Source organism: Malurus melanocephalus, unplaced genomic scaffold, assembly GCF_030028575.1.
Source record: "Malurus melanocephalus ecotype Western Australia unplaced genomic scaffold, MMel_1.1 scaffold_889, whole genome shotgun sequence".
Classification (NCBI taxonomy): domain Eukaryota; kingdom Metazoa; phylum Chordata; class Aves; order Passeriformes; family Maluridae; genus Malurus; species Malurus melanocephalus.
In genome coordinates this window covers 37445-65014 of record NW_026624121.1, presented here as the reverse complement: position 1 = coordinate 65014, position 27570 = coordinate 37445, and the positions used below count along the sequence as shown (strand labels likewise).

The window sequence follows — 27570 nt, the reverse complement described above, 5'->3', positions numbered from 1 at the left end:
GGGATGGGATCGGATGTAAGGTTGAAGGTGAGCTGGGGTAAGAGGAGGGGCAAAAGGAACACCTGGTGGGTTTTGTCTTTGTCTCTCACCATCATCCACGTATTTTTTAATCAGCAATAAATTAATTTTCTCCAAACCAYGCCCATTTGCTCTGTTGTTATTTCATTACCTCACCCCATGAGCTTCTTYACCTTGTGTTCTCTCCCCGCCCTGTGAAGAGGGCAGCAGGTTCTTCTCTCTAAAATTCCTTCTTAACTCTATCTTATTTGCTCTCCAGCTCCTCCTATTACAAACTTCCACTCTGTTCTTCCAGTAGCTCACTTTATCCAAGCACAGCCATGTTACAACGGGTATTAGCCTCTCCTATTTCCCAGCAGGACCAAAACAGGTCCATGCCACATGCAGCCTTCAGCTGCAGCAGGCAAAGGCTTTTTGCACAATAAATTCAGCTYGTTGTGAGAAGGTACACAACTGGAATACACAATGTGGTCAATTACGACCAAAACCAATAGTGTGCTGTTGAAGTCTCACAACATTCAGAAGCATAAAAGTAGCGAAGACCTTGTTTGGTTTTACACAGCAAAGTTAAAATCTCCATACACAGAAAGAAGTATCTTTTAGAYTAAATTTTACACGGTTTTTCAGCATATGAAAACACAGAAGGTCTGGAACAGTCACAGAAATCTGAATTTCTCTCAAGCTTGTGCTTCATCCTCACAATCACCTCTCTGTTTATGTCAACCTTTTTAAAAGCAAAGATTTCAAATACAGAGAGAAGCATATACTCACTGTAGTACTGGCAAATCTGAAGTAATCATTTTTGCAGCACTCTTGAAAGTAAGAGCTACATAGAACTTCTTCTCAAAGTTTTACAAGACAACTATTTGGAAACCTCTTTCGTGAAAAGAATGTGAAAGTCCAGTCTGTAAAAGAGAGAAAAAAACAGTTAGATGTGATTCCAAAATAGTAATACATTGAATAAAAAGCACAACAAAAAGAGTCAATTTTGAAGTACCATCACATGAAASCACATGAAATTTAGAATGGAAGGCCCCAAAAAAGCTAAATCATATTCTTGCATTCAGTTTTTACAATTCTGTTAAGGCAACTTTGGGTAATTAAAAAAACCTTAAAAATAGGGTTTACCTATTTTGCATTACCTCCCATATTCATCTACCACATATATGTGTTTAAATGACAGCCCAGTTATTCAGTTAGACACTGGCTCACAGCTTTGTGTGACTGAATTTCACAGAATAGTCAGAAGCTGTGCAAGTGTCTAACTGCAGCAGAGGGTATTTTAACTTGAAGAAACTGAAGTTGTAAGTTTAAATAATAAAGTAGACTGCATCTGTGGTACCACTACACCCACTAGCAACATTTCCCTACCCAATGGACTAATCAAGGAGTGGACTAGTGGCAGCAGACGTGACTTTACCATTAAATAACAGCATTATGTGACAGATTCAATAATCTTCAGTGTAAAAAAACACAGAACTGCCATCCTATTCTTCCAGAAAATGCAAGTTCTGGAAAAATTAAACAGATCTGTTTCAGTCTCCCCTTTTACAGGTCCTGGGGTAATAAAAAGAGCTGCATGAAGCACTGCAGTTGAGMAACAGCAACAAATCCAGAGGATTAACTGGGTGTTTTTAAAACATGGTGCATGTTCAAACGCTTTTATTTAAATACYTAATTTCATATAAATGGGCATTTTTTCTTGTGTTCTAGTAGTTTTGCACAAGGCAGGAAGAAAATCCAGCCAGGAAGAGGTAATGTGACCTGCACCAAATGAAGGATCTAAATGAAWGTGCACTCTTCTAAACAAAACAGTACAGCACGTGAAATATAATTTCCATCCTACTACATACACATCAGTGTTTATTTACCAAACTGTACAAAATGAACAGACTTTTTTCCCCTCTTCGTATTACAGTTCCAATTCGACTCACAGTTGCATACAACTAGTTCTTCCAGTACTTTGTGCTACCAAGAGTTTTACTTACGGTATCTCATAATAAAAGTTACATTTTTCATACCATATAATTAGCAAGCCGCTTTGTTGCAAAACACATGTTAATAAACAAAGTTTGTTTGCAGTTAAAAGCAGCACTCTAGCATTAATAGTTTAAAGGGGCCAATACACCAGGCTGCTGTAGAAGCTCTCTAGCTTCACTATGAAACAGAAGTTAATCTGAGTTTTCCTTGAACAAAAATGTCATATATGGTAGCTCCGTGTTTCTTCATTACAGACACTGCCCATTAGTGTCTTTCAAAGGACGTGACTGCTCTTAACAGGGCAATGACATGCCCAGTAGACAAGGAAAAGCAACCACTTCAGACGCTGCTAAGAATTTATCATAAACAAAYATAGCACCAGACTGAAATAAATTCTGAGTTGATTTCCTATATGACAAAATAAAGGCAATGTTCAGATCTCTGAAACAGAGAAGTTCACTATGATTGGAAGAAGACTGAAGAAAAAAGTAATTTTTTTTGTACCCACACAAGCACACACACATACATACACATACATAAACGCACACACTTGAGCTATTGGACTTCAAAGGAAACCTACCCACCTTAGATCTTCAGATTATCTAATTCTAGCAGAATTTATGGCAATCTTACTTTTCTGAAAAGCTTTCTAAAGAAGTTCAAAGAAAATTTGTGTGTGTTTCATGTGAGATTTCTTCCACAGACATTTAAGGCATCTGGACAATGGCTATGTAAGATTTCTTTTTTTAATTTTCCTTTTTAACCTAATCACCTTTCACAACTGTTGGCTCTGCATGCACAGATGTAGTAATCGGCAGCATTCCTCTAGGGAAGAGCTTTCACACACAAGGAAAAGGATACTTGCTCAGAGATAGCTTATTTGAAAAGCAAAATCCTGAAACAGAAGTATGGAGTGAAGGGTATAAAGAGCCAGAAGCAGAAGAGAGAGGATCAAGGAAGCTGGAGCCATGGTGCTAAGGGCAGACAGAAAACCGGACAGCAGGGACCTGCAAGGGCCTGTGCTGTTTTCTCATTGTCCTTATGCTAAACAGGAAATAGCAAAACAGGGCTGAAAAAAATCATCCCTGTGTGCTTAAGTCCAGACTGGAACATCAGAAGATGACAAAGTTGCCCTGCTACTCTCTTGTATTAATAATGCCAGTGTGTGATAAAATACCAGAACTGCCAGCGCTGACAAGCAAGAAAATTAACAGCTCCGAATCAGGAGCCCAAGAAGAAATGGCACAACACTGCACATTTTGTGGGATTGGCCAGGAGTGGAGTCTTCCACTGCATGAAGGAACACCTCTCCCTAACACAATCCMGTCAGCCACACCCCTCACCCTCATGCCCAACAAGTCCTCCTGGCTGCTGGGTGTTCTAACTTTTGTTTCTTCAACCCAGGAAACCATCAACAGCCTTGGGATAACTGCTTTGAACTCCCCTCTAGAGTARCATTCCTTTGTGCTCACAGAAATGCCACCACCTCCTTCCAAAGTTCAGCCTTAAATTATCACCCATGTCACTTAGGCGTGGTTAGGATTTAAAGTGAGGCTCTTTCCATAGTCACTAATGAGAAGCTGTATGTTCTCAGAGCAGGGCTCTAGATTTAGCTGTGCATTAAATTAAGTTGACAGCTGTGGAAAATTCATTGATCYTTATGGATTACACAAAAATGAACCTTTGTGGTTTTCTAGTTTTAAYAAAAGAAATACCTGTTTCTGAAGAGATCATGTTCTTATAACCAGGAAAATCAAACTCTCCCTCTTTCTCTCCTTCAATTGATAATAAAGTCATTGACAAAAAAGCCCTRAAAGCTTGGGACCCATAACCATTTTGTCACTTCTAACCTGGAGAACAGAACAGGGGGAGGAATACATGATACTTCGGCATTTGGGGCTATTTAAACTATAACAAACAAAATACAGTCCTTTAACATGCAGTAAACTGCTTCTCTTTTAGTTTAAAATAAAAGTCTGATGTTTTCATTCAATCCCAATTATAATGACCTTTGTACCTTTGTAGCTTTTTGAACCCGCAGCTCTGTATTTTAAGATGACATAAATTTATGCTGGCCTGGCKAAAATGACCTATACAGAAATATAAAGCAGGCAGTAGAAGACACCATTCAGTTCAAACATACAATGGGAAACAARTAAATGTTTCCCTTTTTTGCCTGTTTTCCAAGCATGCACAATAACCAGGGCAGACATAATGACCATTATATAAAACTGCTTCTATAAAACGAGTGTTTTCTACTAAATTGCTGGGTTTATTATAGTTTTTCTTCAACAAGTCTCTCGTAATGAGCTCAGTTTTAAAAAAGGCTTTATGATTTTACAACAATGAATCCAATACATGCATTCATCAGTATTTGCCATAGTTTTTACTAACACACAAAGCTACCTACATTTTTTGCAGTCTTTAGGTTGTTTATTTGCCTCTCYGGTGGTGAAGTAATCTACTCATTTTAGCCAAACAACAAAYAAATTAAAGGACTGACAAAACCCTRACAGAGTCCTTCCAAGGAACCYTCTGTCAGGAACAACCAAATCAAGTTCTATTAACTTTATTATGGACCAGGTACCTTCTAAAGCTGAACCCAAAACTTAACTAACAAAGAAAGCAAACTACTAAATCTAGCAATAACAGTTCAATATTATTTATTCCATTGCCTAGAAATATCCAAAACAAAAGATAACTGGCATTAGACTGACTTCCAGTACAAAATCATTTTCTTGTTGATCAGGTCACCTTAGCCCACCCAAGTGCAAAATATATTCAAACAACTGCTCACACGAATGGGACCATGTCTTGTACAATTAACAGGTAATGCCTTTACCCCTACCTTCATTTCCCATTTCCAATTCCTTTGCTCTCTTCCTCAGTGCTCCCTGCTGGGAGGGTCAATGGTGGGTCATGCCTCTGCACAGCACCAGAAAAAAATGACACAGAAAACTCTAGTTTTTCACAGTTTACAGACAAGATTTGTGCCCTCAACGTTCTTGCCCAAAAGCCACATCTGACTGCTAGGAAAAAGCATCATCAGCAACACAAACAACAGTCCTGCACTGCACACCCAGGCAGAGCTCTGAAAGCTTCCATCAGCCAGGTGAGGGAGAAGATCAGAAGCAGGCAGATCAATTCTAGCCTTCACTGCTTTATTTAAAGCCTTGGGCACACCACAGAAACCCTTCCTGCCCAGCAACCCATCTGCRAAGTGAAAATAGTATCTAGAAATTGGAAATGTGAATTCTAAATCCTACAGAAATAGAAAAACAATCACCAGGAACTAACCTTGTAACAAATTTACCAAATGCCGTGATGTGTTCTGCATCACTCAGGAGTTTTTGTTTGCTCAGAATTATGTATTTCTATCAGCATAAACTTTATTTCTGCTACAGATTTGGAACTTGAAACAAATTAATTCATTTTGACCCTACAGCCACTTGATCTGAAACTCAAATTAGATTACCACTTCCAGCTCAGATTTTGAAAGCACAAAGCATCATTTAAGGCCAAACAAGGCATAATGTTCATTCAGCCTATCTTGAAAATAATTTCATTGAAGTTCTGTGTACAATATATATTTCATTTTTATCACATTTTAATAAGTACTTAAACCAAAATTGGAAGTCCAAGTGATAGAAAAGTTACCACTGAGCACTAGTGAGTTCCTTGCTACTTWGGGTACATAGTAAGCTCTCTGTGTGGACTACAGCATTCCTAATCTAGRCAAACCATGACAGAAGGAGGAAATACCAGCAACAACTAGGCTAGCACAGCATGCTGATGCTTCACTTCCTACACCCGTCAAAATCATCCTAGATATATTATTAGTAGTATCCCACATCCCTCTCCAGTGTGTCTCTGCTGCTCTTGTTCCAGTAGAACCTGAGTTCCCAGCCTGCAAAAGCGAAAACCCTGGGAGAGCTGGTTGATACCCCAAGTGTTTGTGCTGCTGTTCGAGGGACCTGGGTAGACTGGAGTGATGGACACCCAGGAATCGTGTGAAGTTCAGTAAAATGTACAGCCAAGAACCACACTGTGAGACTGTACACAAAACTGGAGCATTTAGTAGATGTCTTTTATCATTGACTGAAGTTTCTTCCTCTTTTTCCATTCTTTACAGGTGTTTCCAGACGTTACACATACCTGTGGGATCAAGAACTACCTTGTGGCAGTCCCTAGCTGTCCACTTGAATTGCCTTCAATGGCAGTTGTCTCCTCTGTTGCACCAATGTAGAAMTGACTCTACAGGCAAAAGAGCTGTTGCCGCTTGCTCTCACCAAATGCTTTCAATCTAGACAGGTCCTGCCCAGTCAGCCAGAAAAATCATCTGAAGTGTCACATTGTAGCGTGTGACATTGTTCTGTGCCCCCTGAAATTCCAAATTCAAGACTGCACTGAAAGGCTACGCAAATCACTTCTTCTAGAGCTGGGAATAAAATCCTATGTGACAAAACCCTCCGAGTCATACTACCCCATTTCTATATTTAGTTTTCTGTCTCTAAAWATGTGTGAACTGCCAAAACCAATCAGTTTTTCTGTATCTCCCGGTACTCTTCCAAGAAAGTAGCAGCTAATTCCTGTACTGTGCAGGTCTGTGCCAAGGCACTGACACCAAGATCACACAGGAAAGCAGATAAAATGTTTTAACCACGGTTATAACAGCACCATTATTTAAATGTCACACATCACTCAGACAATTCTGATCTCCAGTGTTTACTCTGATAGCTTTTAAATATATTATCATATACTATTTTCTTCTAATGCCTAGGATGGCTAATACTAAAAATACTAATAAATGCTTCATRCAAACAATTGCCTGTAGATCTTGCTCAAGAACAGAATTGGTATCTATCAATTTGTAATTATCAAATTTTTTAAATAAACATAAATTTGATGGACTGAGCTTATAAACACAAGCTTGTTTTCTTTTTGTTTTTCTTACAGACTCTTCAGGCATAACTGCTCCTTCCTCTGTGGACACTCTGTGAGACACTTGACCTGATTTTCTGCAGCACTGAGCATTCACAACTGTGACTGAGATCACCGGGGGCTACAGGCACTCCGTCACTCATAAAACAAATAATTATGGGCTGATGGCACGAGACTAAGAGTTAAGGCACTGAGCTCTAATGTTAGTCTGGTGATGACTAATGTTTAAATTAATAACTTGTTTTTCCCATCAGTCCATTAGGATAACATCAGCTACCTACCAGCCTCCTTGCCGACCTRCTCTGAACATAAAATACACAAAATTAAAAGGGCTCTACAAAGTTACTTCTATAGTGCTCAAGTCCTCAAGAGCATGGACACTTGTAGTCTTCTGCTTCTCTGCACTTTCATTCCCAAAACTTAGGAGTCTTGAGAAGGTAAACTCCACTGTCTTTTCAAGATGATACAAAAGCACTGAGAATCATAAAAAAGCCCATGTGACAAACCCTAAATTGAGGGAGATTCTCCTTAACATGGAAAGCRTGGAGTCATCCTCCAAACAAAAGACTGAGCAATCAATAAAAACTTGCAAAATACTGAATTCTTAAAGGGACAGCATTACTGCGAGTGATCAAGGCAATTAAAGTTGTCAAGGTAATTAAACACTTCCCCCAGAAAGGACCACCCTGCTCAGCTGATGGTCACTCARCTCACTAAAATGGCTTTGTGCATTTTCGACGCACAAGGTTTTGTTGATTTTAGTGGGCCAAGCCAGCATTCCAGGAGGCTCCAACACACCTGTGCACRGGAAAGCAACAGGAGAGGACAGCTGGACACAAACCAGACTGAAGCAGGATGACTTATTTTTCCAYGTGTAAAAACTGCTGCAAAGCCAATGGTGAGGGAGAATCAAATCCCTTTCTCAGTGAGAACACACAAGCAATGGGTTTGTACTGCAGCTAAGAAAGTTCAGGTTAAACCGTTAGACACACACAAACCAGGTAAGGTCCAGTGAAGCTCTCCAATAATTTGCTCAATCAAGTGTGAATTACCCACCACTGAAGATTTTTGCTTTTCCCAGGTAGATGGGTCATGTTTGTCAGGTGCAACAGGCAAAGGCTGTGGTGAAAGCTTATTCCAAGGAGCTTAAAACAGCTGGGTAAAACCAGACGAGGCTTTTGGAASACAGCCTGCTTTGGACATGAAAACATGGCACAACCATAACTGTGCCTGCTGGAGGGGAAAGGCTGGGGATGAGGCCAACTCTCCAYACCCTTTCTTACCCCATCTCTTCTAATGTTTCTGGGACTTTTACCCTCAATCAAACCCGTGTGTGACACCAATTTAAACTAAATCGAGTGATTAAACTCATGCTCAAGCACTGCAGTGAGTGAGTGCTCATTGCTAAAAAATAATCCACATCTAGAGGAAGGCAGGAATCTCTGGTAGAGTCAGACACATGTAGAGGGCCACRGAGGATTTGGATATTCATCTCTCTGTGCAGCACAAAGCACAGCAGGCCACCAGCTTGAACGGTCTGCAGGCACACCAGAAGCACTGTTAATAGATTTTTATGCTACCTCARGAAAGTGTTTACTCATCTGTAATTTTTCTCGGCAGTGGACATCTGGTGTTCTATTATTCATTGCATCTGGAAAATTGCCAACAATAAAACCAATTTTCACAAAAAGGAAGCAAAGCCTGACACACAGAATGCTGGAATAAAGGAAAAACTTCTCAGAATGATTCAGGGTTTTGTTCTCTTTGTCTTTTTACTCCTCACATGGGGCTYTGAGGAGAAAAGCCAAAAGGAACTGCAAAACATTTTTTTTCCAGATTATAAAAGAAACCATGCATTTTGAATTCCCATATAAATTAAAAACTCTGGAAAGTGACCAATTTTGGTACTCGTTTGAACTTACAGGGGAAGACTAGATRAAAATAAGGTCACTAAAATACTAACTTAGCTGCTAACAGAAAGGATATTTAATGGTTAACACACAGAGACTCTTGCATATACCAAGAAGAAGAAAATGTAGGACCACTCTAACATGTAATACTACACTACTTTGCTGATAGGCACCTTTAATACTCTCCTCAAAAGAACACCAAGGCATAATGGTCCCTCAGAGGAAGGAGGTGATGTTGAGCACTTGGTTAAAGCAATCCCACCACTGGAAACTGATACTTCAGGAGGCCCCATCTCTGACTGTGCTTTGAGGAGCAGCTCCATCAATTTCTTCATTGCCAGACCTGTCAAGATCCACAACCTTGCAAAGATGCCCTGATCCACGTCCCTCAAATATCAAACATTTCTGGGCATTATCTCAGAACAACTAAAGCACTGAAAGCCTCTACACAGCATTCACACGCACTCCAGAGATAACCCTTACATAGTTTTAGGCCAAGACAGTTTTTCAGTGCTATCAGTTCAGCAACTGAAGATCCTGGAATACCAGTTTTTCTGAGTCCAGGGAATTCAGCAATGTTCCAATGACAAACCCCAGGTTGCTGYACTGCTGCCTGTCTGACAACAGGTTGGAGCCCAGCTTAACCCTGATGCAGCTAATTSACATCTGTTCCTCTACAGCTCCTCATTCACCCAAAACCATCYTTTTGTGTACGTGAGGGTATGTGGGTATTTAAAACTTATTAAATCCTTCATGTTTCGAGCTTCTTGGAAGTAAGGTTTCATTTTAAAAAGGGATTAGTAAATATCCAATAAGYATTTTATAAGGAGCATAATGCTATCTCTCTGCAGTGAGGCAGTTTAAATCCCCTTGCTTTTTTACTATTTTTACTAGCAGTAAGTGGACAGGGGTTCCACTGATGCTTTTCATTCAAGCAGGAATAAATTTCAAAAAGAAATATAAGAAAGCTGTTTTTCTTCCATWGTTAATTATTTTTTAGCAAAAGTAACTCCGTAAAGGTTTTTTTTTTTTAAATCCCATTTTCTTCAKCATAAAAGAGACTCCTCAAAAGAGCTCACAGTAGCACWGATTTTTTGACTCTTGATTCCTGACATTCTGGGGAACTATTGACAGAATATATGGATGTACCACAGAGAGGGAGTAATTCCCATATCCTTCCACCATCATTAGCCTAAATTACAACTAAATTACAAACACCTGAAAAGCTACTAAATAGAGTTTGTGAAAACTGAACAAGAACTGAAAAAAGGAGCTGAGGTAGACCATAAAGGATCAAGTTATACAAAAAAGGTCATTTATATATATATACATATATACAGATGTAGATATATAGATATAAAATTACAGAATCAAATTCTACTTCCCAACCCCTACAACTTCTTGAGGAAATTCAACCTGAYGTCAAACCAAACACCCTCCACCTATATATTGCATCACAACAATCCCTCTTCTGAACCAACCCCCAACTTGTAGCCTTACAGGGAAAAGCCACCCAAGCCCAAAATGCCACCATGTCCCAGCTACCAAAGAAAAAGCTGTGAGTTATTCCAAACCCTGACAATCAGCAAAACAAAGAGACAACTCTGACTTGGTTCTTCTTCATTAAAATTTGCTTTAAGTTCTCCTCTCAGTAAATGAATCAACACTGTTCTCCTCCTCCAGAAACTTTCTGTGTGCTCCCCAAGACCAAGAGGCCGCACACGTCTTTAATCCAAGGAAAACAGATGGAACAAAAACCCATCAGAAAGCATCAGAGAATTTTTCCCTCTTTACCACTCAGTGAGTTGGTTATCCCCAAGACAAATTACACTGCATGTATAAACCACACAGTTTAAACCATCCCACCATCAAACCATCAATGCTACCACAAATACCCTAAGGCAGATCACCAGCTTCGCACTGAGATCACATTTTGCCTTAAGACCTCACAAAAACAGTAACTCCAGAGCCCACATGCTGCTCAATGGCTCCAATGCATGCTAACCTGACACTGCCCCGTCTAGAGGCTGTGGAACAGACCCACAGACAAGCTCAAATCCTCATGGGCTTACTTCCACAAAGATTAGAAAGATATAACTAAGCCTACTCKTCTTCTAAGACACAGAGGATATGAATTTTTCCTCTGAAAACTTATACACATCATCCAATGCGTGCTACCAAACACTGAGACTGTCCCCAAAGCCTACACTGAGACTGGTTTCTTGTCCACCAGGCCAGCACTTGCTGTCACGAAGCCAATGATGTGAAACTCAAACAAGCCATGAATCGGAGGCAGTGCCCCAAGAGCCTGGGTGTGTGCTGCTGCATCTGCTCTGAGTCAGGAGAACCTTCCCAAGGCTCCCTCCAACCTCACACACACAAGCCTGCTGGCATTGCTGAACAAACCTCAMCGACACTACATCCTCCATCAGTACACACAGCACAGCTTTTGACTTGTGGCAGCTGCACAGTAAAATCCTTCTCTGCAAATGCACACATTAAAATACCTTCTTCTGATCCATCTTAGAACAACCTGACCACCACAATGAACTCGTGAGGAGAAGCACATTTCTCCAGTGGACACACACAACCATGATGGAGCTAGAAATAAGAAGCCTTGCAAGCATGTTTCCCAGGTGACCTCATACTACAACCAAAATTCAAACCCAAATCCACAGAATAACACCATTTCCTAAAGCCTCACGATGGCTTCCCCAAAACTACACATGTGAACAGCAACAGGACAAGCAGCAAACAAGGAAATTATGATCTGCCAGCAGAATATTTCCCAGAACAAAACCATTCCACTCCCAAGTTCTCACTCCTGATCTGAAACACTTTGGAAAGTGCACAGCTGGAAAACAAAAATTCACAATAATTTAGAATAATTGACTCGTAAGGGAAAGTGGCTTTATCCCACATTAATTTCCCCCACCCCTATTACTTTTCTCTCGGCCCCACAGGCAATACCTCCCCACACCTCAGCAGAGCTCACAGCAATTAACTGCTTTCTACCTGTACTGAGCTGGAGGACTGTGGTTTTATTTCAGTCTAAAGCAGTGTGATCCAGGAGCTTGCCTACTTTTCCACTGCAATGCCAACCGAGCTAAAGAATACATCACCTGTACCTACAAGCTTTTCCTSATTAAGACATGAGGGGAAAACAGGAATCCAAGAATGCAAGAAATTAAATATAAGTTAAAATATGGATGGCTACCAGCATTTCTTAATGACCTCCCTAACACAAAAATCACAAGAAATCAATTAAATAATACAAAACAGGGGCTAAGTTATTATCAGGTACTATTTACAACTGGCAACAGTTCTGCAATAGTCCAAAACACAAAATTATTAGGAAAGAGACAAATTAGCACCTGGGACAAAGATTTATTTTAGCTCAGTAACTAATCCTGAAGGAAAGTTTTTATCATTCAGAAATTAATTTTGGTTAGTCAAAAACCCTAGGAAGAACAGGTGGGGTGAAACTGCTTGCTCTTAGCTATTTAAGAATGCCTTGCATGCCACAATAACACCAATAAAAAGGAAACTTTCTCAGGAAAAAAAAAAAATTAAAAAAAAACCCTCAATATCTCTTCTATCACTTTTTCATTGTTCCAGGTATAGGAATGATGATTGTATAGATGGAAGATGATGATCATACTGAGAGGCCTGTTCCAAATTGGAGGAACTGACAAACCAGACAAGCAATACCAGAAAATACAAGGAGGAGAGGCCATGACCTGGACAAAAAGCTGATTCAGTTTCCTTTCTTAAGGACTTCACATCCAGCCAGGCTGTTTGCCCTCCATCTCCTGATAATTGCTGGCTGTGTTGGCAAAYGCCAAAAGGCCTGGCAGAAGGGCAGGTACCTCAGAAGGGGATTTTGAAAGGAGGCACTGGCTGAGCCCGGCATGGGTGGAGGCTGTAGCCAGGACCTGTGGAGCTGCTGTTGTCCTTCTGTCAGACATGGTTTTGTCCTTCTGTCAGACACAGTTTTGTCCTTCCATCAGACATGGTTTTGTCCTTCTGTCAGACACACAGCTTGGAGCCCACGTGTCCTGCCTGGCTCATGGAAGGTGCTGAGGTGGTGCTGCAGTAGAGGTGTGGGCAAAGGACACAGATGAACCGTGGATTCACAGCRGTACAGCACAGAGCAGGATCACCAGAACATGCTTTGCTAACTCCACTGACCACACAACTGATTTCCCACCTTCTTCCTCACTGCCCTTTGGGTGTTTTCCCTCCTGACTCAATACAAATACTTTATTTTGAAGCCATGGTGACAACTCAAACTTAAAAGCTATCATTAATTTACCAGGATACTCTAAATTGCAAACACTGATGATTTATTTTATAAGTGTATCTTGCATTGCTTACAGAAATACAGGAACACCTTTTTTATTTCTGAAGAGTTACTTAGACAAGCAGATGACAAAAACTGGAATTAGTGTGACAAYGTCTGAGCAAGCATCATTCATTTTTGTGCTCCCAAATTTGAAGCTTAGCCAAAAATACTTTCTCACAGTAACACTGAAAGCAGTCCTCCCTACACAAGGAAGAATTTTTTCATCTGGGAAATATTTACTTAAACAATTCRCTGGACTAATGCACTAGTTTTCAGCTAAAGCTTAGCCAAAATAGACCACTTAGAAAGAGACAGAAGAAAGATCTTGGCTCCCTTGGAAAGGCCACCATCAGATGAAAGCTGCTCCGTAATGTTGATAATGAAGTCATCAACAGTTCCAGCATGAACTGCCAGAATGCTTTATTTATCTAGATATCCAAACAGAGAGGAAACCCTGTGATATTGGAAAACTGGAACATGGGCTTTGCCAGCAACCTGACACCCTCCCATGGGAAAAAAATAAGGTACCAAACCTCCCCCTCACCTGATCCCCAAAGACAGCTAACCTTGACTGTGAACTGAGGAAGGAATCCAAGGATTAATCACCAGAAGAAACGCAGAGTAGCTGCAGTGAGCTGCCTCACAGGTAGCAGGATAACAGATGAAATCAAGAGCCACAAACCAACATCTCTGAGGGAGCCAAGAACAGGAACAACATGGGATCCTGAGGCTATCCTGACACAAACAAAACTTGTTTAAAAGTGTGCTGGGGGTTTAGAAGCATCTTCCTGGTTTGTGTCTGTGCAAGGTCAAAGCTCCATTCAGGACAATGTGGTGAATTTAAGRTCAGTGTTCAGAGCACAGTCTTTAACATCAGGAACATGGGAACTGCTACTCAGTTCTGCTCAGCTACAGTGATGGTCTCCTACCTTCTGCTTACACACACAGAGGCTTATCAACCTCTTCCCTGGGAACGACAGACTAAGAAAAAAAAAATTAACAGGTGAGAAAAACAAACTCATGCCTAGGACAGAAGAGGATTGGCCTCTACCACACTGGAAATAAAAAAARCACAGTTCTCCATGCACTGCTGGTAAGATTGAGTGAAACTTAACAGAAGCTCCAGAAAAGAGAAGCTGAGGCTCTCCAGTGAGAGGGGAAATTCCAGGAGCTGATCCACACAAGAGGATACTTCCCCCTGTAAGACTTCTTGGCTTTTGTTCTTTTTGCAGAGAAGAGATCAGACCACACAGCTTTAAATGCTAAGAATTTGCAAATACTTTTTTCTGCCCTTTAGAAAGACAGGCAGAGGATTTTCAGTATCTTACATAGTTACATCCAGTAACTGATATTTGAAACTGTCAGGCTGTAAGAGCAAGAGTGAGAATATTTTGAAGCATTTCCTTAAACAGATTCTCMATTCCCACGAGATTCTCAAGAGCAAGTTCTAGCTAAAAAAATTATAACCCCAGGAGTTAACTAAGGGAACATTTCCTCTAGGAGTAATCCTTACAGAAAATACAGGGAATACACAAGCCTTCATTTTTCTTGTACAAGGTCCTACCTCCATTTCCCTACAAATTATTCAAATAAATGTACACATTAATCTATAAGCCTTGCCTTCACCCTTGAGGCAAAGTTGGAGCAAGCACACAGTTTACACAAGTATATATAATAAAGCATTCAGCAAKCATTTGAATATTTAAAAAGTGGTGAGGAAGTTTTTTTGCCAGGTGTTATATTAACACTGAGCACTTCCACAAATCAAGCTCTCAAAAGACAGAGAACATGACTACATATCAGAGATAAAAAAACCCACCAACAAACTAACATGGAATAGAGATTTTCTTTATCAGTAGGGTGTTGGGATGAGGTTTCATACAATGGTTGAATTGTCAAACCAATCTGAGGGGTTGCTGTTCTTTAAAATGCAGTCCCTGCTCTTTCCTCCTGCTCCTGACCCAATGTTCCTACWTCTTTTCTCACAGCAGCTTGGATAYTCCMAGCAAACCAGTGAATAGAAACACAGGGAAGACTGGAAAAGAAGAGAAGGGAGCAGGCAGCTCCAGTCCTCCTGCCCTCCCTACCACGATCCCATCCAGCAGCACAGCAATTCTACCATATTGATTCAATTGCAAATGCAGCACAGCTTCTTCATGGCTGCTGCAGAACAAAAGAGGCAACACAAAACAAAGTTCACACTAAACACTCCACACTATAACTTGAGAAAAATCTATTAGGTTATAGCATCATAGAACACTTCTACATGTGATATTATTTTCAAGTATTACAATCTAGAATGAGCTCCCTTAAGTCATTCATTTTCTATTACCTTAATGCAGTGTTAATTCAAGACTCAAAATAATGACCTGGCTATAGGTTAAACACTCTAAAAGAGATCTGTGAATGTTCTCTAATCAGAGCAGTAAAAATTAAAAAAATAAAGAAAACCTCACTATTAGAAAACTATTTCAAAGAAAAATACAAATGCAAAGAATTTGGGATAAGAGTCCTCTGCACAGCACTCTTAGCTAAGTTCCAGAGCAAAACCAAAAGCAGAGTCAAAGGGAAATAACATCAGAATGAATGTCTGGGAATCCCAGTCACTACTATCCAGATCCATTGCCCTGAGCATCAGCAACCATGGCTCCTCCCTCCTGTGGCTGGCATGTGACTTTCTGCCCATTTATACAATCCAGGAAATCATCTAGGAATTTTAGAAACGGTTTTCCAGGTGTTTGCATTTGGATCAGCCCCCTGAACTGGCTCATCCATTGTTTGCATGAGCACAGGACCAGGGCTAGGGAAGAGATGGGAACAACCAGGGGAGAACAGGACCAGGAGATCTGGATTGTCCTAAATTGCTACGGAAATTCATTGTACCTTGCTGACAGACCCTAAAAATGGGGGAAAAGCCCCAAACAATTTCTCAAAATTCCAGCATATGCTACACATGTACCTCAAAGATAGGTGTGAAATACTCAATAAATACGACACATTACTTTTGGATCAACTGAGTAGGGATTCCTTTCCCAACCAAACCAAAGCAGAGTCAGATTAAGGCCATTTGGAGTTTTTTAAATAACCTTTGCATAAATAGGAAGAAAGCACCTCATCATAGCAGATGATAGCCAGTTTCTTACCAATACATGTGATATCCTAAGTAAGCATTTTCTCCACAAAATTTTCTTACACTGTTTTGAGGGGAGAGGAAAGGGAGGGGGGAAGGGCTACCTTCTTTCTGACTCTCTCATTTCTCATTTTTCTATCAGTATTACTCTACATTAACAGCCAAATCATACACACACACTCACAGAACACTGCCAGTGACCTACTAGAAAGTTGCTATAGCAACGACTGCTTTCAGAAATACATGTTGTGCATTTTAAGTGCCATCATAGTGTAACTCATCTGTCAATTAATAACCACTGCTCACAGGAATACACCACATACTCAAAAAAAAATAACGAATAAACACAGAGGCTTTATGTCCTCAAAAGTACTTGGAAAGCCACTGAAGGCTTAGACTCACTACCAGTGGAAAAAACAAACAAATGACATAAATATAGCACCAAGATTTAACTTGCATATTCCTGTTTAAGTRCACAAAATTCACGAAGTATGAAAAAACTTCACTTCAGTCTTGAAGGGGGAAATCACTCATAAATATCATTAAATATCTAATTTAAGCAAGTTCAGCTTAGTTATGAACACAGTTCCTTAGTTATAGGAAGACAGAGAAAATGTAATTTAATTTACGTTTCTGTTGCATGCTTTGGGTGAAATCTCTAATAAGAAGCAGTCTGTTTTAAAACACATTGAGTAAACAAAAATCTGAGTATCCACTCTCAGCCTCAGTAGACTTCATGAAATCCTGTGGTCAGGTTATTTCTAATCAGCCATCAGACTAAGCCTGTACCACTCCCTTTCTTTGGACCAGGTGTCCACCCGTTTTCGGTTAGAGTACTTGGTGGTGTTAGATACAAGGCATAAGCACCGGAAAGGATGAGACATCAAAAATGCGAGTCAGTTATGACAGAGGGAACTTGAGGAAAACACAACTGGYACAATTAGAAACGTGACAGCCCTTGGACCCTGCTGACAGCAGCCGTGTCCTGTTGTTTGCCCCAAAGCCCTGCCCTACAGCAGCAGGTGATTCTCAGCCAAGGGCATGTCCTGAGTGGCRGCTGCGTGCCTGTCTCAGCCATCTGTGGAGCGTCCCTCTGACCTGTGCCAGGGCAGTGCATTGCTCAGGATAGAAGATTCYCTTCATGCAGAATAGAAAGGCAGATCTGTGAGCTTCACAGAGACCCTGGATCTCCAAGGGCTGTCTGCGTCAATGACACAGTAAAAAAACCTGTAGAGCTTCGGAWCTCCAAGTGACCTTCAAAAGTATTTCAATTTCCTTTCTCACATCCTCTAAATCCAGTTCAAATCATTCTCTCACATGACAAAGATAAAAAGTGCTTTCCTATTACATTTTCTGCTTTGAGATAAACMTCAAGCTCTCACAGAACCCAGCCTTTGACAATACACTGGTACTGATGCCAGCTGAAATCCTTCTGGAAAGGATTTCTGGATATCAGAAAATGGAGTAAGACACTGTGCTGGTTTCAGTTGGGGTAGAGTTAATTTCCTTCACAGTGGCTGGCACTGGGTTATTTGGGTTTGTGCTGAACATAGGTTGGCCATACCGACATGTTTCTGTTCTTGCTGAGATCACACAGGGCCAAGGTCATTGCTGCCCCTCCTATGGCCATGAAAGGGAGAGGCTGSGGGTGCCTGGGAGGGGACAYRGGTTACCCAAACCAACCCAAGGGACATTCCAGACCTTAATGACATCATGCATAGGTATATCAAGTGGAGGGAAGAGGGAGGAAGTGGGGACATTTGGAGTGATGGCATTCATCTTCCCAATCACCGTTACCTATGTTCTCCAGGAGGTGCTGAACACCTGCCTGCCCTTGGGAAGGGCTGAATGAATTCCTTGTTTTGCTCTGCTTGTGTGTGCAGCTTCTGCTTTCCCTATTAAACTGCTCTTATCTCAACCCACGAGTTCTTCAGCTTTCACCCTTCCAGTTCTCTTCCCGATCCTGCTGGTGGGGGAACGAGAGAGTGGGAGTGGCTACAAGGGCCTGGTGTGTGGCTGGGGTTAAATCAAGACAGAAATCCTGCCCCAGCTTCTGCATGACCTCAGTGAGCTTCACCAAGAACCTCARCCTGGTTTTGTGTATGCAACAGTTCCTACAGGGACTGTCCACTGGCCCTGGACTTCACAGGGAGGATTTCCTAAAAACTGAATCACAACCAATCCTTTGAGCTTGGATAACAAAGACCACCTCTCACAGTCTGATCCTTATAGATATGTAAATCTGTTGCAAGAGAGCTGTGAGATACACATCTCCCAAAGGCATCGAAGCCCACAGTCARGGCTACAGGGCCAATTCCATCTCACTGCATCTGGCTGACAGCTCATAGGAGCAAAGCAGACAGAGGCACAGACAAGCAGTGTTTCATTTCTAGTTAATGTAACACTCTGAAAATTCTCTGAACAGCAAGAAAAGCACTGCCTTAAAATCTCCTTTCTCATATCAGGATGGAAGAACTTTTTTCCTCCTACTTGTGGATAGCTGGCAGCAGTCGTGAGGCAGACTAATTAAAAAATAATGCTTAAATACAATAATGATGTTTCTCTTAATCTTTCCAGTGAGATACCAACAGACAGCTCTCCAGGTTTTATAACAGGAATTTTAAACTGTAATTAACTTCTTTTTTTATAAACTCAGAATCTGGCTGATCCGTTTCATGAATCAAACTTCTGAATAATTGAGAATGGCAAAATACCTTAATCTTCAAAGTTATTAAAAAGGTGGTGCCATAKTCTGGGTAATTTTTTAAACACATTGACAATAATAAAAACACCACATGAGGCAGAAGAAAGACCTGTAAAGACCTGTACTTCTACTGAAGCCAAAAGCCCAGTAACAAGCCAAACGCATGTGTGTAGCCACACTCCCCAGAAAATCCCCCCTCCAAAATCCCAGTATGTAGCCATACTCCCAAAATCCAGATGTTCCCTACTGTTTGTATTCACACACATTAGATGCTGCATCAGCATTATCTCTGCAGGTGATACTTTTCATTTCCCATTATTATATGTATATCAGGGTCCTTTCTTATTCAAAAATGTAGTTCTATCCCACCCCAACAAACCCCTTTGAGAATAAACAATGCAGGTCATCTTTCACTACCATCTACATTCAGTACTACASATGCTCCCATGTCTTTCCAAATCTACCTCACCCCTCTGGATCTYTTCTTTTATTCAGGACAAAATCCCTACTTGTCTTGACATCCCCCTTGGTATTTTGAGGGACCAGGTGAAGTTCTCAGAGTAGTGACTCAGACTTGGCCATCCCCYGCTCCCCATCCACATGGCCAGACCATGCTGTGGAACTAGCTTTCCTGCTTCCCCTTCACATTTTCAGGAGACTGGTTTCTCCCACAGACCCATTGGGAGAACCCTGATCCTGCAGTGTGACTTGAGCAGTTTCCTCTCCTCCTCTTTCCATGACTGTGGCTCAAGGACTGCAGATTCAGCCACAGCTGGGACACCATTCAATCAGGGACCAGCTTTCCTCTCTGCTTCTCTTCCTTCCATGACCAGAATGATGGTCCCATCCTGTCCTGTCCCACCTCTCTCCCTTGTTCTTGAGTCCATATTCCCCTTTACATTCCTGTCACCAAGTTCAGTTGTACCTGAAATCCCCTCTAAATGCCTACTTCTCCACTTTGGGCTCAGATACTTCATCYCTTTTCCCAGGCCTCCTCTTCTAATAAATATTTCCAGTTGAAAAATAAAGCGTTCACAATTCTAGAATACAGTCCTCTGAAAAGTGCTGCAGACTATGTTAGCAAAAACATGAAGCATGGAAAACAAGGGCAGAAGGATGGAGGGAGGCTGGGTACATCTTCTAACCTAGCAGCCCACAGTCGGTTCTGAGCACCCTGTTTGACTGTGTTCTGATCCACCTTCCATAAAACCCACCACAGACAATTTGCTGACCTCACCACACTTTTAGGTTCAGCATTTCTGGGCTTCTTCTAATCCCAAAGATGYACCTGTTACATTTTATCTTCTACACTGCTGCTGCATCACTTTTAGGAGGAGATACAGCCMTGGCCTTCACATAAATGAGATGTTTCACAAAATCCCACTGTTTAATTAACTTTCTGCATAATTTGCCATTGTAATTAAACACCGGCACTGTGACACTTGTCAATGAAAATTYATGTGGTCTTTCGGCTCCCACTTTTCTTTAGATGGAAGTCAAAAGGCCACATCGATGCCAGCTTTGCTATCAGGATCCCACAAACATAATAAYTTCTTACTAAATTAATACATTTGCACTAACATGAAAAGTTCATTGTTTAAATGAATCCTATGTGGCTTTTTTTCCAATAATCTGCTCACCATTAAGGTAATTCCCACATTTAAATTCTTTAAAAGAGACTTCTAATAAGGCTTGGGACTTGTTATGCTTTCCTTTTATTTAAAGGTTGGGTTTCCTTTCTGCTTTTAAACTGTCTAGGGTTATATTTATTAGCTAACTAGAAATAATTCCCTATTTGCAAACAGCACTGCATAAAACTCGTTTTGCCCTGAAGAGTCAGATTTGAAGGTGTCAAATCTAACTGAAAATCTCAACCAAGCTGAATTTTTCCCCAGTGAATGGAACATTGCCCCCAACTAGCTGTCAAATTTTAAAAGTAATCAATACAAATAAACTGCTTCTTAAATTAAAATATTAATCCATAACAACATATACAATATGAAAAAAAGTAGAATAAAACCATATTCCCTCTTATGGTCATTGTGCATTCCCCTTCTGCATCCCTGAGAGGCTGAGTGCACCAACCCCTGTGCCCTCAGCAATCWGAGAAACAAGGAGTGCAAAAGCAGTACACAATGAGAACCATCCCCTCACCCAGAGAACAAAAACATGTCACCTAACACTGACTGGCACAGAGATTTCTCTCTGACAATGCAGCAAGTGGATTATGTGGCTTTGGAAGAGTCAGGCACAATCCCAYTTTAAAAATAACAAATTTGCAAGAACACATCATGAGCCATCAAGTGAGATTCTAAACCTGAACAGCTGCTTTGTGGGGGTTTCTGAGAAGGTACAACACATTTTTCTGTCCCTCTTGCTGCCCTCCTGTAATTGCTCTGGTTTAAACAGTGATGAAGATTTTCCTCCAGAACCAGAACATTATTTCTCTTTTCAGGAACCAGAGTGTCASAAGCCTTTGCTGCCATGCTCATACACTGATAAAAGTGTAGGGTTTGGCAAACTGAGGCTGCTGCACACTTACTCTTTCCTTGTGTTTGTCTTTTCCAGCAGTTCCCCAAGCTGTGGAAATAATGAAGCTTGGTTCTCCATGGATTCTGTAACTGTGTGGATTCTCTAGTAAGTAACAACGATTTAAATTCTGCTCTTGCTTTTATTTARAGGAGTGTGTAGAAGAGGGATGGGAAAGAGATGTTAAGAGAGTAACTTTGGCCAGTTATCTACCTTCACAAAAACTGCAGGAATTTGTCTTTTGGACACCTCCCACCCCCTCCAAATTTAATTGAAGTTAATGGCTGTGCTCCTAAGAGACATGCAGCAACTCAATCCTTCCAATGTATTTAAATACCATGTTATGTCAAACCATAAAACATCTGAACCCTATTTAAGACCAAAAATTAGCAATAATAAAGTACCCCGAGCTTCTTTTCCTTGTCCCCTCCTCTGCCCCACTGTCCTGGCAGTGACAGGAGTGACTCAAAACACTSGCAAAGCCACACTGCCTTAGAGAACCAAACTGAAAATCACAAATCTGTGRAAGGTGACATCAAACTGTCATACAGATATAAATCACCAAGAACAAGAAAAGCTAAGACATTCTCCAGAAAACAGCTGTTAAAAKTCTTGGGTTTCTATCCAAGTAACATGCATTTGCCAAAAAATCTTCAAGCTTCTTTTCTACCTTAAAAGCATTTGGAATAAACACAGACAATTAAATGTGTACTGCAGAACTGTTTTAAAGGATTGATTTCTCTGTTTCAAACTAATATGAATTCCTTACTTCAAAGGTTTGTTTCAAAAATCTTTCAGAATTCAGCACATTTAAAAAAAAACTCTTAATACCAGAGTTTTAGTAGCACAGGATTTAATGCTCAGCATTTTGCCCTTCTGAGTTGCTGGACCTTTTACTTATTTATTTTTTAGTGGGAACAAGAAAGGCTCAGGAACTAGGGAAAGGTGATACAAGCAAAAAAACTCTGACTGTTAAGTGGTTTCTAAGAAACCATAACATAATCTCAGAGAAAGGAAGCTATTAATGATTTCTCTGATAATATGAAAAGCAGTGATGTGAACATGCAACATCACTAAATGCAGAGGGTTTAATAAATTATGATAAGGGTTTAGGATAAGAAGCAGCTTTCTGATCCAGGTCAAGTTGATTTTGTCTGCTGAATGAACTAATAGCCTAATTACTTCCAGAGAATAATTCTAACACATTAATACCGACATCCTCTCTAAATCTGAGTTGAACCTGAGAAATTATGAAGTCCTGTATTGATCAGGATCTTGCTAAGAGAAGTGCTGAAGAGCCCATTAATGCAGTGCTTAAAAGGAGTGCTCTCAGAGCCCTGCCCTCTATTTTGTGGAGAATTTAGTTCAGTGATCAAGGTAATAACCATCCACCTGAACAGCAAGATGTAACAAGAACAAGCACTTTCAGATTTGAGGAAAGGCCAACTAAACTAACAGCTTTTTCAGAAACACTTCTCAAGTAAGATGCAGTGAATGTAAAACTGAAGAGCAAAAGAAGAAATTAAAACGCTTCCAGAATTATTTGTTCAGTGGCACACAAAATAATAATTCTCCTATTTTGGGTTCCAAGAAGAGAGAAGAGTGACTGGACATGCTCAAATTCCTTTTAGGGTAGGCAGAGCCTAGAACAGCTAGAATTCAATACAAATCCTCCTGTATTGGTATGCTTTGAGAAAGGCAGTGATGTTCATTAGGAGTCAGTGATGCTGATGCTAATCAAAGATGACTCATCAATAAACAGTTTAAAAGTGAGCTCTGCATGTCCCCCTGTCCCAAAGGATTTAGCCTGAGCCCTCAAACCTACCATTTATGAATGGCAAAAGCATTTGCTAAAGGAATACCACCACCATTTTAGCAGAAAGTGGCACATCCTAGTAAGAAAGAAAAATCCTGATTATCCCCAATGGAAAGCAGTTAAAAAAGAAGTTGGTGGCAAAMCGAAAGGCCCTGTTCTATTTACTTAATCTTATTCAGTTCATCTCAGTAATGTCCTTAATCCAACTCGGTGTCTCTGATGAACCATTATCTGTCTGGATGGAGAGAGGGTGGATGGCTCAAGAACACAGCTAATGTAAATCTCTTTTAGAAAAGTGCCTTTCCAGGTGACAACCCAGTATTCAGATAATCCACTAAGCCTCTGCTGAACTTCTAAAGAAATCGGTGAGCCTTTGTAACTTCTTGCCAAAGAGCTTTCTACCATTTCCCARGAGCTTCTTGGCTACTGTTTGAGCTTATCCCAAGGCCTGCAGGCTGATGGGGTTTGCCTGGATCTTCACTGACTGCTCCATCAGGAGGTTCCAGCACCAAAAGGGTGATTCAGAGCCAGCTGTAACCAGAGCTTTCCTCTTGTCCTTCAGGAAGCTGCCATTATCCCAGCAGCAGCAGCCCAGCAAAGTCAGATTGAGAACAGGGTGCCAAAAATATTCCACCAACTGAAAATGAGGAAGCTGCTTGATTAGGCATAAAAGTATGGCTTTTATTTCAACTGTGATCTCAGAAGCTCTAAAATGGAAAAATCCTGGAAAATACAGAGCAGATAAAAAATTCACAATGTAGTCTCTAACCTCCTGTCAACTGAAGCACAAAATTAGATAAACATGCAAAGGACTATCTTCTCCGATTTTGCTAAGGACATGGGAATATCTCAAATTATGTATGAGAAGAGGATMGTCTAGTTTCATGTTCCTTAGTTATGCAATTAAATCCAGTAAGAGACAATAAGAATTGAAAAGCAAATTTTTCTTTTTACACCTTCCCTTGTGAGCTGGAAAAGGGTTTTTCTTTGCTCACCTTGAATCAATTTTATATATTAAAATTGCACCCTTAATTACTGCTTAGAGCTTCTATAAACTTTCAATGTTCMAATTTTATTGCAGCCATTTTAATACCCATAATTAGCTCATTCAGATTTTTAATGCTAAATACTATAAATTACTCAGTACCACTTCAGCTTTCTAATACTAAGACAGCTATTTAATATTACAGATATAACAGGTTCTCCCATTTAGTGTGGTTGAGCTCACCTCCCTACTTCATTACACAGCTCATGGTCAATGCACTACAARTTGCCAGTGGTTCTTTTCATCATTAATTATATATTTCAAGTCCAAACCTAATCGATTTCCAGCCCATGATCAGCAGAAAACAGCAATCCCACCTCTTATTCTTCACCTCAGGCTAGCCTGTTTCTGCTGTGATTACCATGCTCTCCTGTCTCTGTCACTTTGCTTTCTAAATAATGGGTTTCAAGCAGGATATGCTGTTTTAATGTGCATTTGTAGAAYCTATGGCACACCATGTTATCAGTCTATCCCAGGCCCCCGGGCACTTGGGGACCAGCACACCCCTGCAGGATTCCCAACTGTCCTTCCCTCACCTGGCTGGAAGAACGACACAAGAGGAAGGGGAGCTCTAAAAACTCAGCAACTCCAGCACARTTGCCAGCACTGATTTTTATATTTCTTTATCAAAAATGCTCTGGTCTTAATACTGCCAAGGAGAGAAAAGGGAACTGACTACCCTTTTAAACAAATGCTTTTAGTCTTATTGCTCTTTTGTAGAACACTGGGAATTGTTCATTTGCTATGGAAGGCACCTGTCTCACCTGCAGGMTGAAACCTGGGTTTCACAATGCACTTAGAGCAGACATTCAGSGTCCTAAAATATACATGAACATCACACATCCTTCCTAAGTACAGAAAGTCCTGAGTATGGAACTCCCAGAGAATTCACAGGAAAATCCCATTCGGTACATGGAGCAAAAACTCCACCCTTGGATGCATTTGAGGTTTTTATGCCAGTGGGTTTTTAACCCTTACATTTTTCAATTTAAAAAAAAAAATGAAGTCAAATTCTGCCCACAACTTCTTATTTCTGTAGGTACCATTCAAAACCAGAAGTGTAAGAAGGATGTGACCTTACAGACAGAGCACCACGAGCAGGTGTGAGACAACAGAGCCTGAACATCACATATGATAGAATCTGTGAGGACTGCAATTTTAAAGACCATCCTGTTTCAAAGCCAGCCCTCTGAACGTACAGCACCAGCAAAACCCAGCCCTGAGCACTCCCAAACCTCAAACCTTCCTTTGCAGTCAGAATCCAAGGAACTCTTCAACACTTCCATGTTTTACTCACTTTATATATTGTATATATATTATAAAGAATATTATCTATTATTTTATGTTTCATCCCCATATTAACTGCAGTCAATGCAGCCATCTTCCAGTTCCAGAGACACTGGGCAGAGTAACAGAATGAAAAATAAGACACTTACTAGTTTCAGCAGAATTTCCCACAATGAAGCTAAAAACATCTCTTCAGCATTCCTAGGGCAATGCTGAGAAAATCTTGTCTTTTAAGCTAAAAGTTTCATGAGCTCAATGAAAAAAATTCCATGAGAGTTTCATGAGCACCAAAGGGTACTAAAGCCTCTTCCATGAGATTTCAATTATTCCTCAAAGGAGTAGCACTGATACATAAACAGAGAGAGCAGAGATGGGACAGCTGATGTTTCTGTAACAGGAGTGTCTGTGTGTTCTTAGCARAGAGAAGATATTTCTGTGACATAAAAATGCAATTTGGCAGCCACACTTGAAAAAAGGTTGCAGTTTAGAGTAACTGCTAACCTTGGTAAAACACCATGAGAATGATCTGGGAGAATGAGTTATGAGATTAATTGCCAGAGGAAAAAAAAAAACCAACAGAATAAGATTCTAGTTCACTGAAAAATGGGAACTGAAACACATTTCGAAGTATAAYTTTTGAGTGGAGAGGTTTTATAATTCTTTTTATTATTTAAAAATKAATGTTTTAAAGTATATTTATTATTGCTTGTTCTCTACTGTACAATTTAATTTCTAATTTGCTTGCAAACTCCCAGACTGATGAAGACTTGAATAAAATTAAACCCCATTACAGGAAAATGGAAGAGAAAACAATTAGCACAGTAGTTAAATACTGACTTGCAAACATAAGATGGTTTCCTTAAGTCAACAAACAATTGACACTTCAAAAGCAAGGCAAGACTGAAATGAACATTCGAAGTCTGTCACCTCTTTACTGAACAGAGTCCCCATCTYCCAGGGCAAAATGAATCCTTAAGGTCAAAAAGTTCCTAAGCAAAGATGATTTTAGGGGCAAACCAGCATCAGGTAGCTGGTGAGATTCCTGCTCCTGACATCCMACCATCCAGTTCTTGGCTGTGAGAAGCAAGAAATTCTGCCTTGAGTTGTTATACCACTCAGCTTCCCCTTCCCACTGGCTGTCATTTTGCTCTCTGTTATAGTGTTTCTTTTTCTTAAATTTCTTACTTTAATTTCAGATAAGAAAGAATTACAAGTCTATGATAAAACAGCACAAACCTTTACCTGCTTTAACACTAAACTGTCGAGTCTGTTAACCAAGAACTCATACAGCCACTGTGAAGAGGAGGGGCAGGAAAACAGTTTTGGAGCTTGATCAAGGAAAGGATTCTTCAAAATACTGCAGTCTGTAGAGAACAGAGCAGAAGAGAAACTGGCAGAATTGTGTACTACATGGATGAAACCAGAGCAGAAGATGTTCTAAGACTGGATGGATCTTGATTTAAACATTTAAAGTTTAAGCACCTTATACACATGCAGTGCCAAACTCTCAGGACATCCAAGAGCAGCTGACTTTTTTTCTCCTTKAATATTTGAGGACTATTACAAGGGAAAGTAAGAGATGGATGACAAGGCTCTTCCTGGTCTATTARAAAGGGCTATATATTGGTAAGTGATGTGATCATGGAGAGGAGCTTCCCCTGGGAGGTACATTGGAAGAATGAAGTGCTGATGCCTCCCAGCTGCAATGGTAGAGAGGAAAGCCACATTCCCAGGGAGCTAGCCAGGTTCCTGGAGCAGTCACTCATTTACGGCTGTATTCTGTGCTGCCCCATCCAGTAAAATGCCCTGCGCTGTCAGCCTGGGAGCCACACAAGCACAGAACCAAAACATCAACTGCTCCTCCA

General features: G+C 40.5%; 1 protein-coding gene across 1 annotated transcript in view; it reads right to left on the bottom strand.

Moving 5' to 3' along the window:
- Positions 1–27570, bottom strand: part of LOC130585442 (cohesin subunit SA-1) — a gene marked incomplete at its 3' end in the record, with an annotated part of 135131 nt that overhangs the window by 96413 nt on the left and 11148 nt on the right. The window contains exon 2 of the mRNA XM_057385932.1: positions 790–923. Coding sequence (XP_057241915.1) covers positions 790–818 — 29 coding nt within the window. The remainder of the gene's footprint in view (positions 1–789; positions 924–27570) is intronic.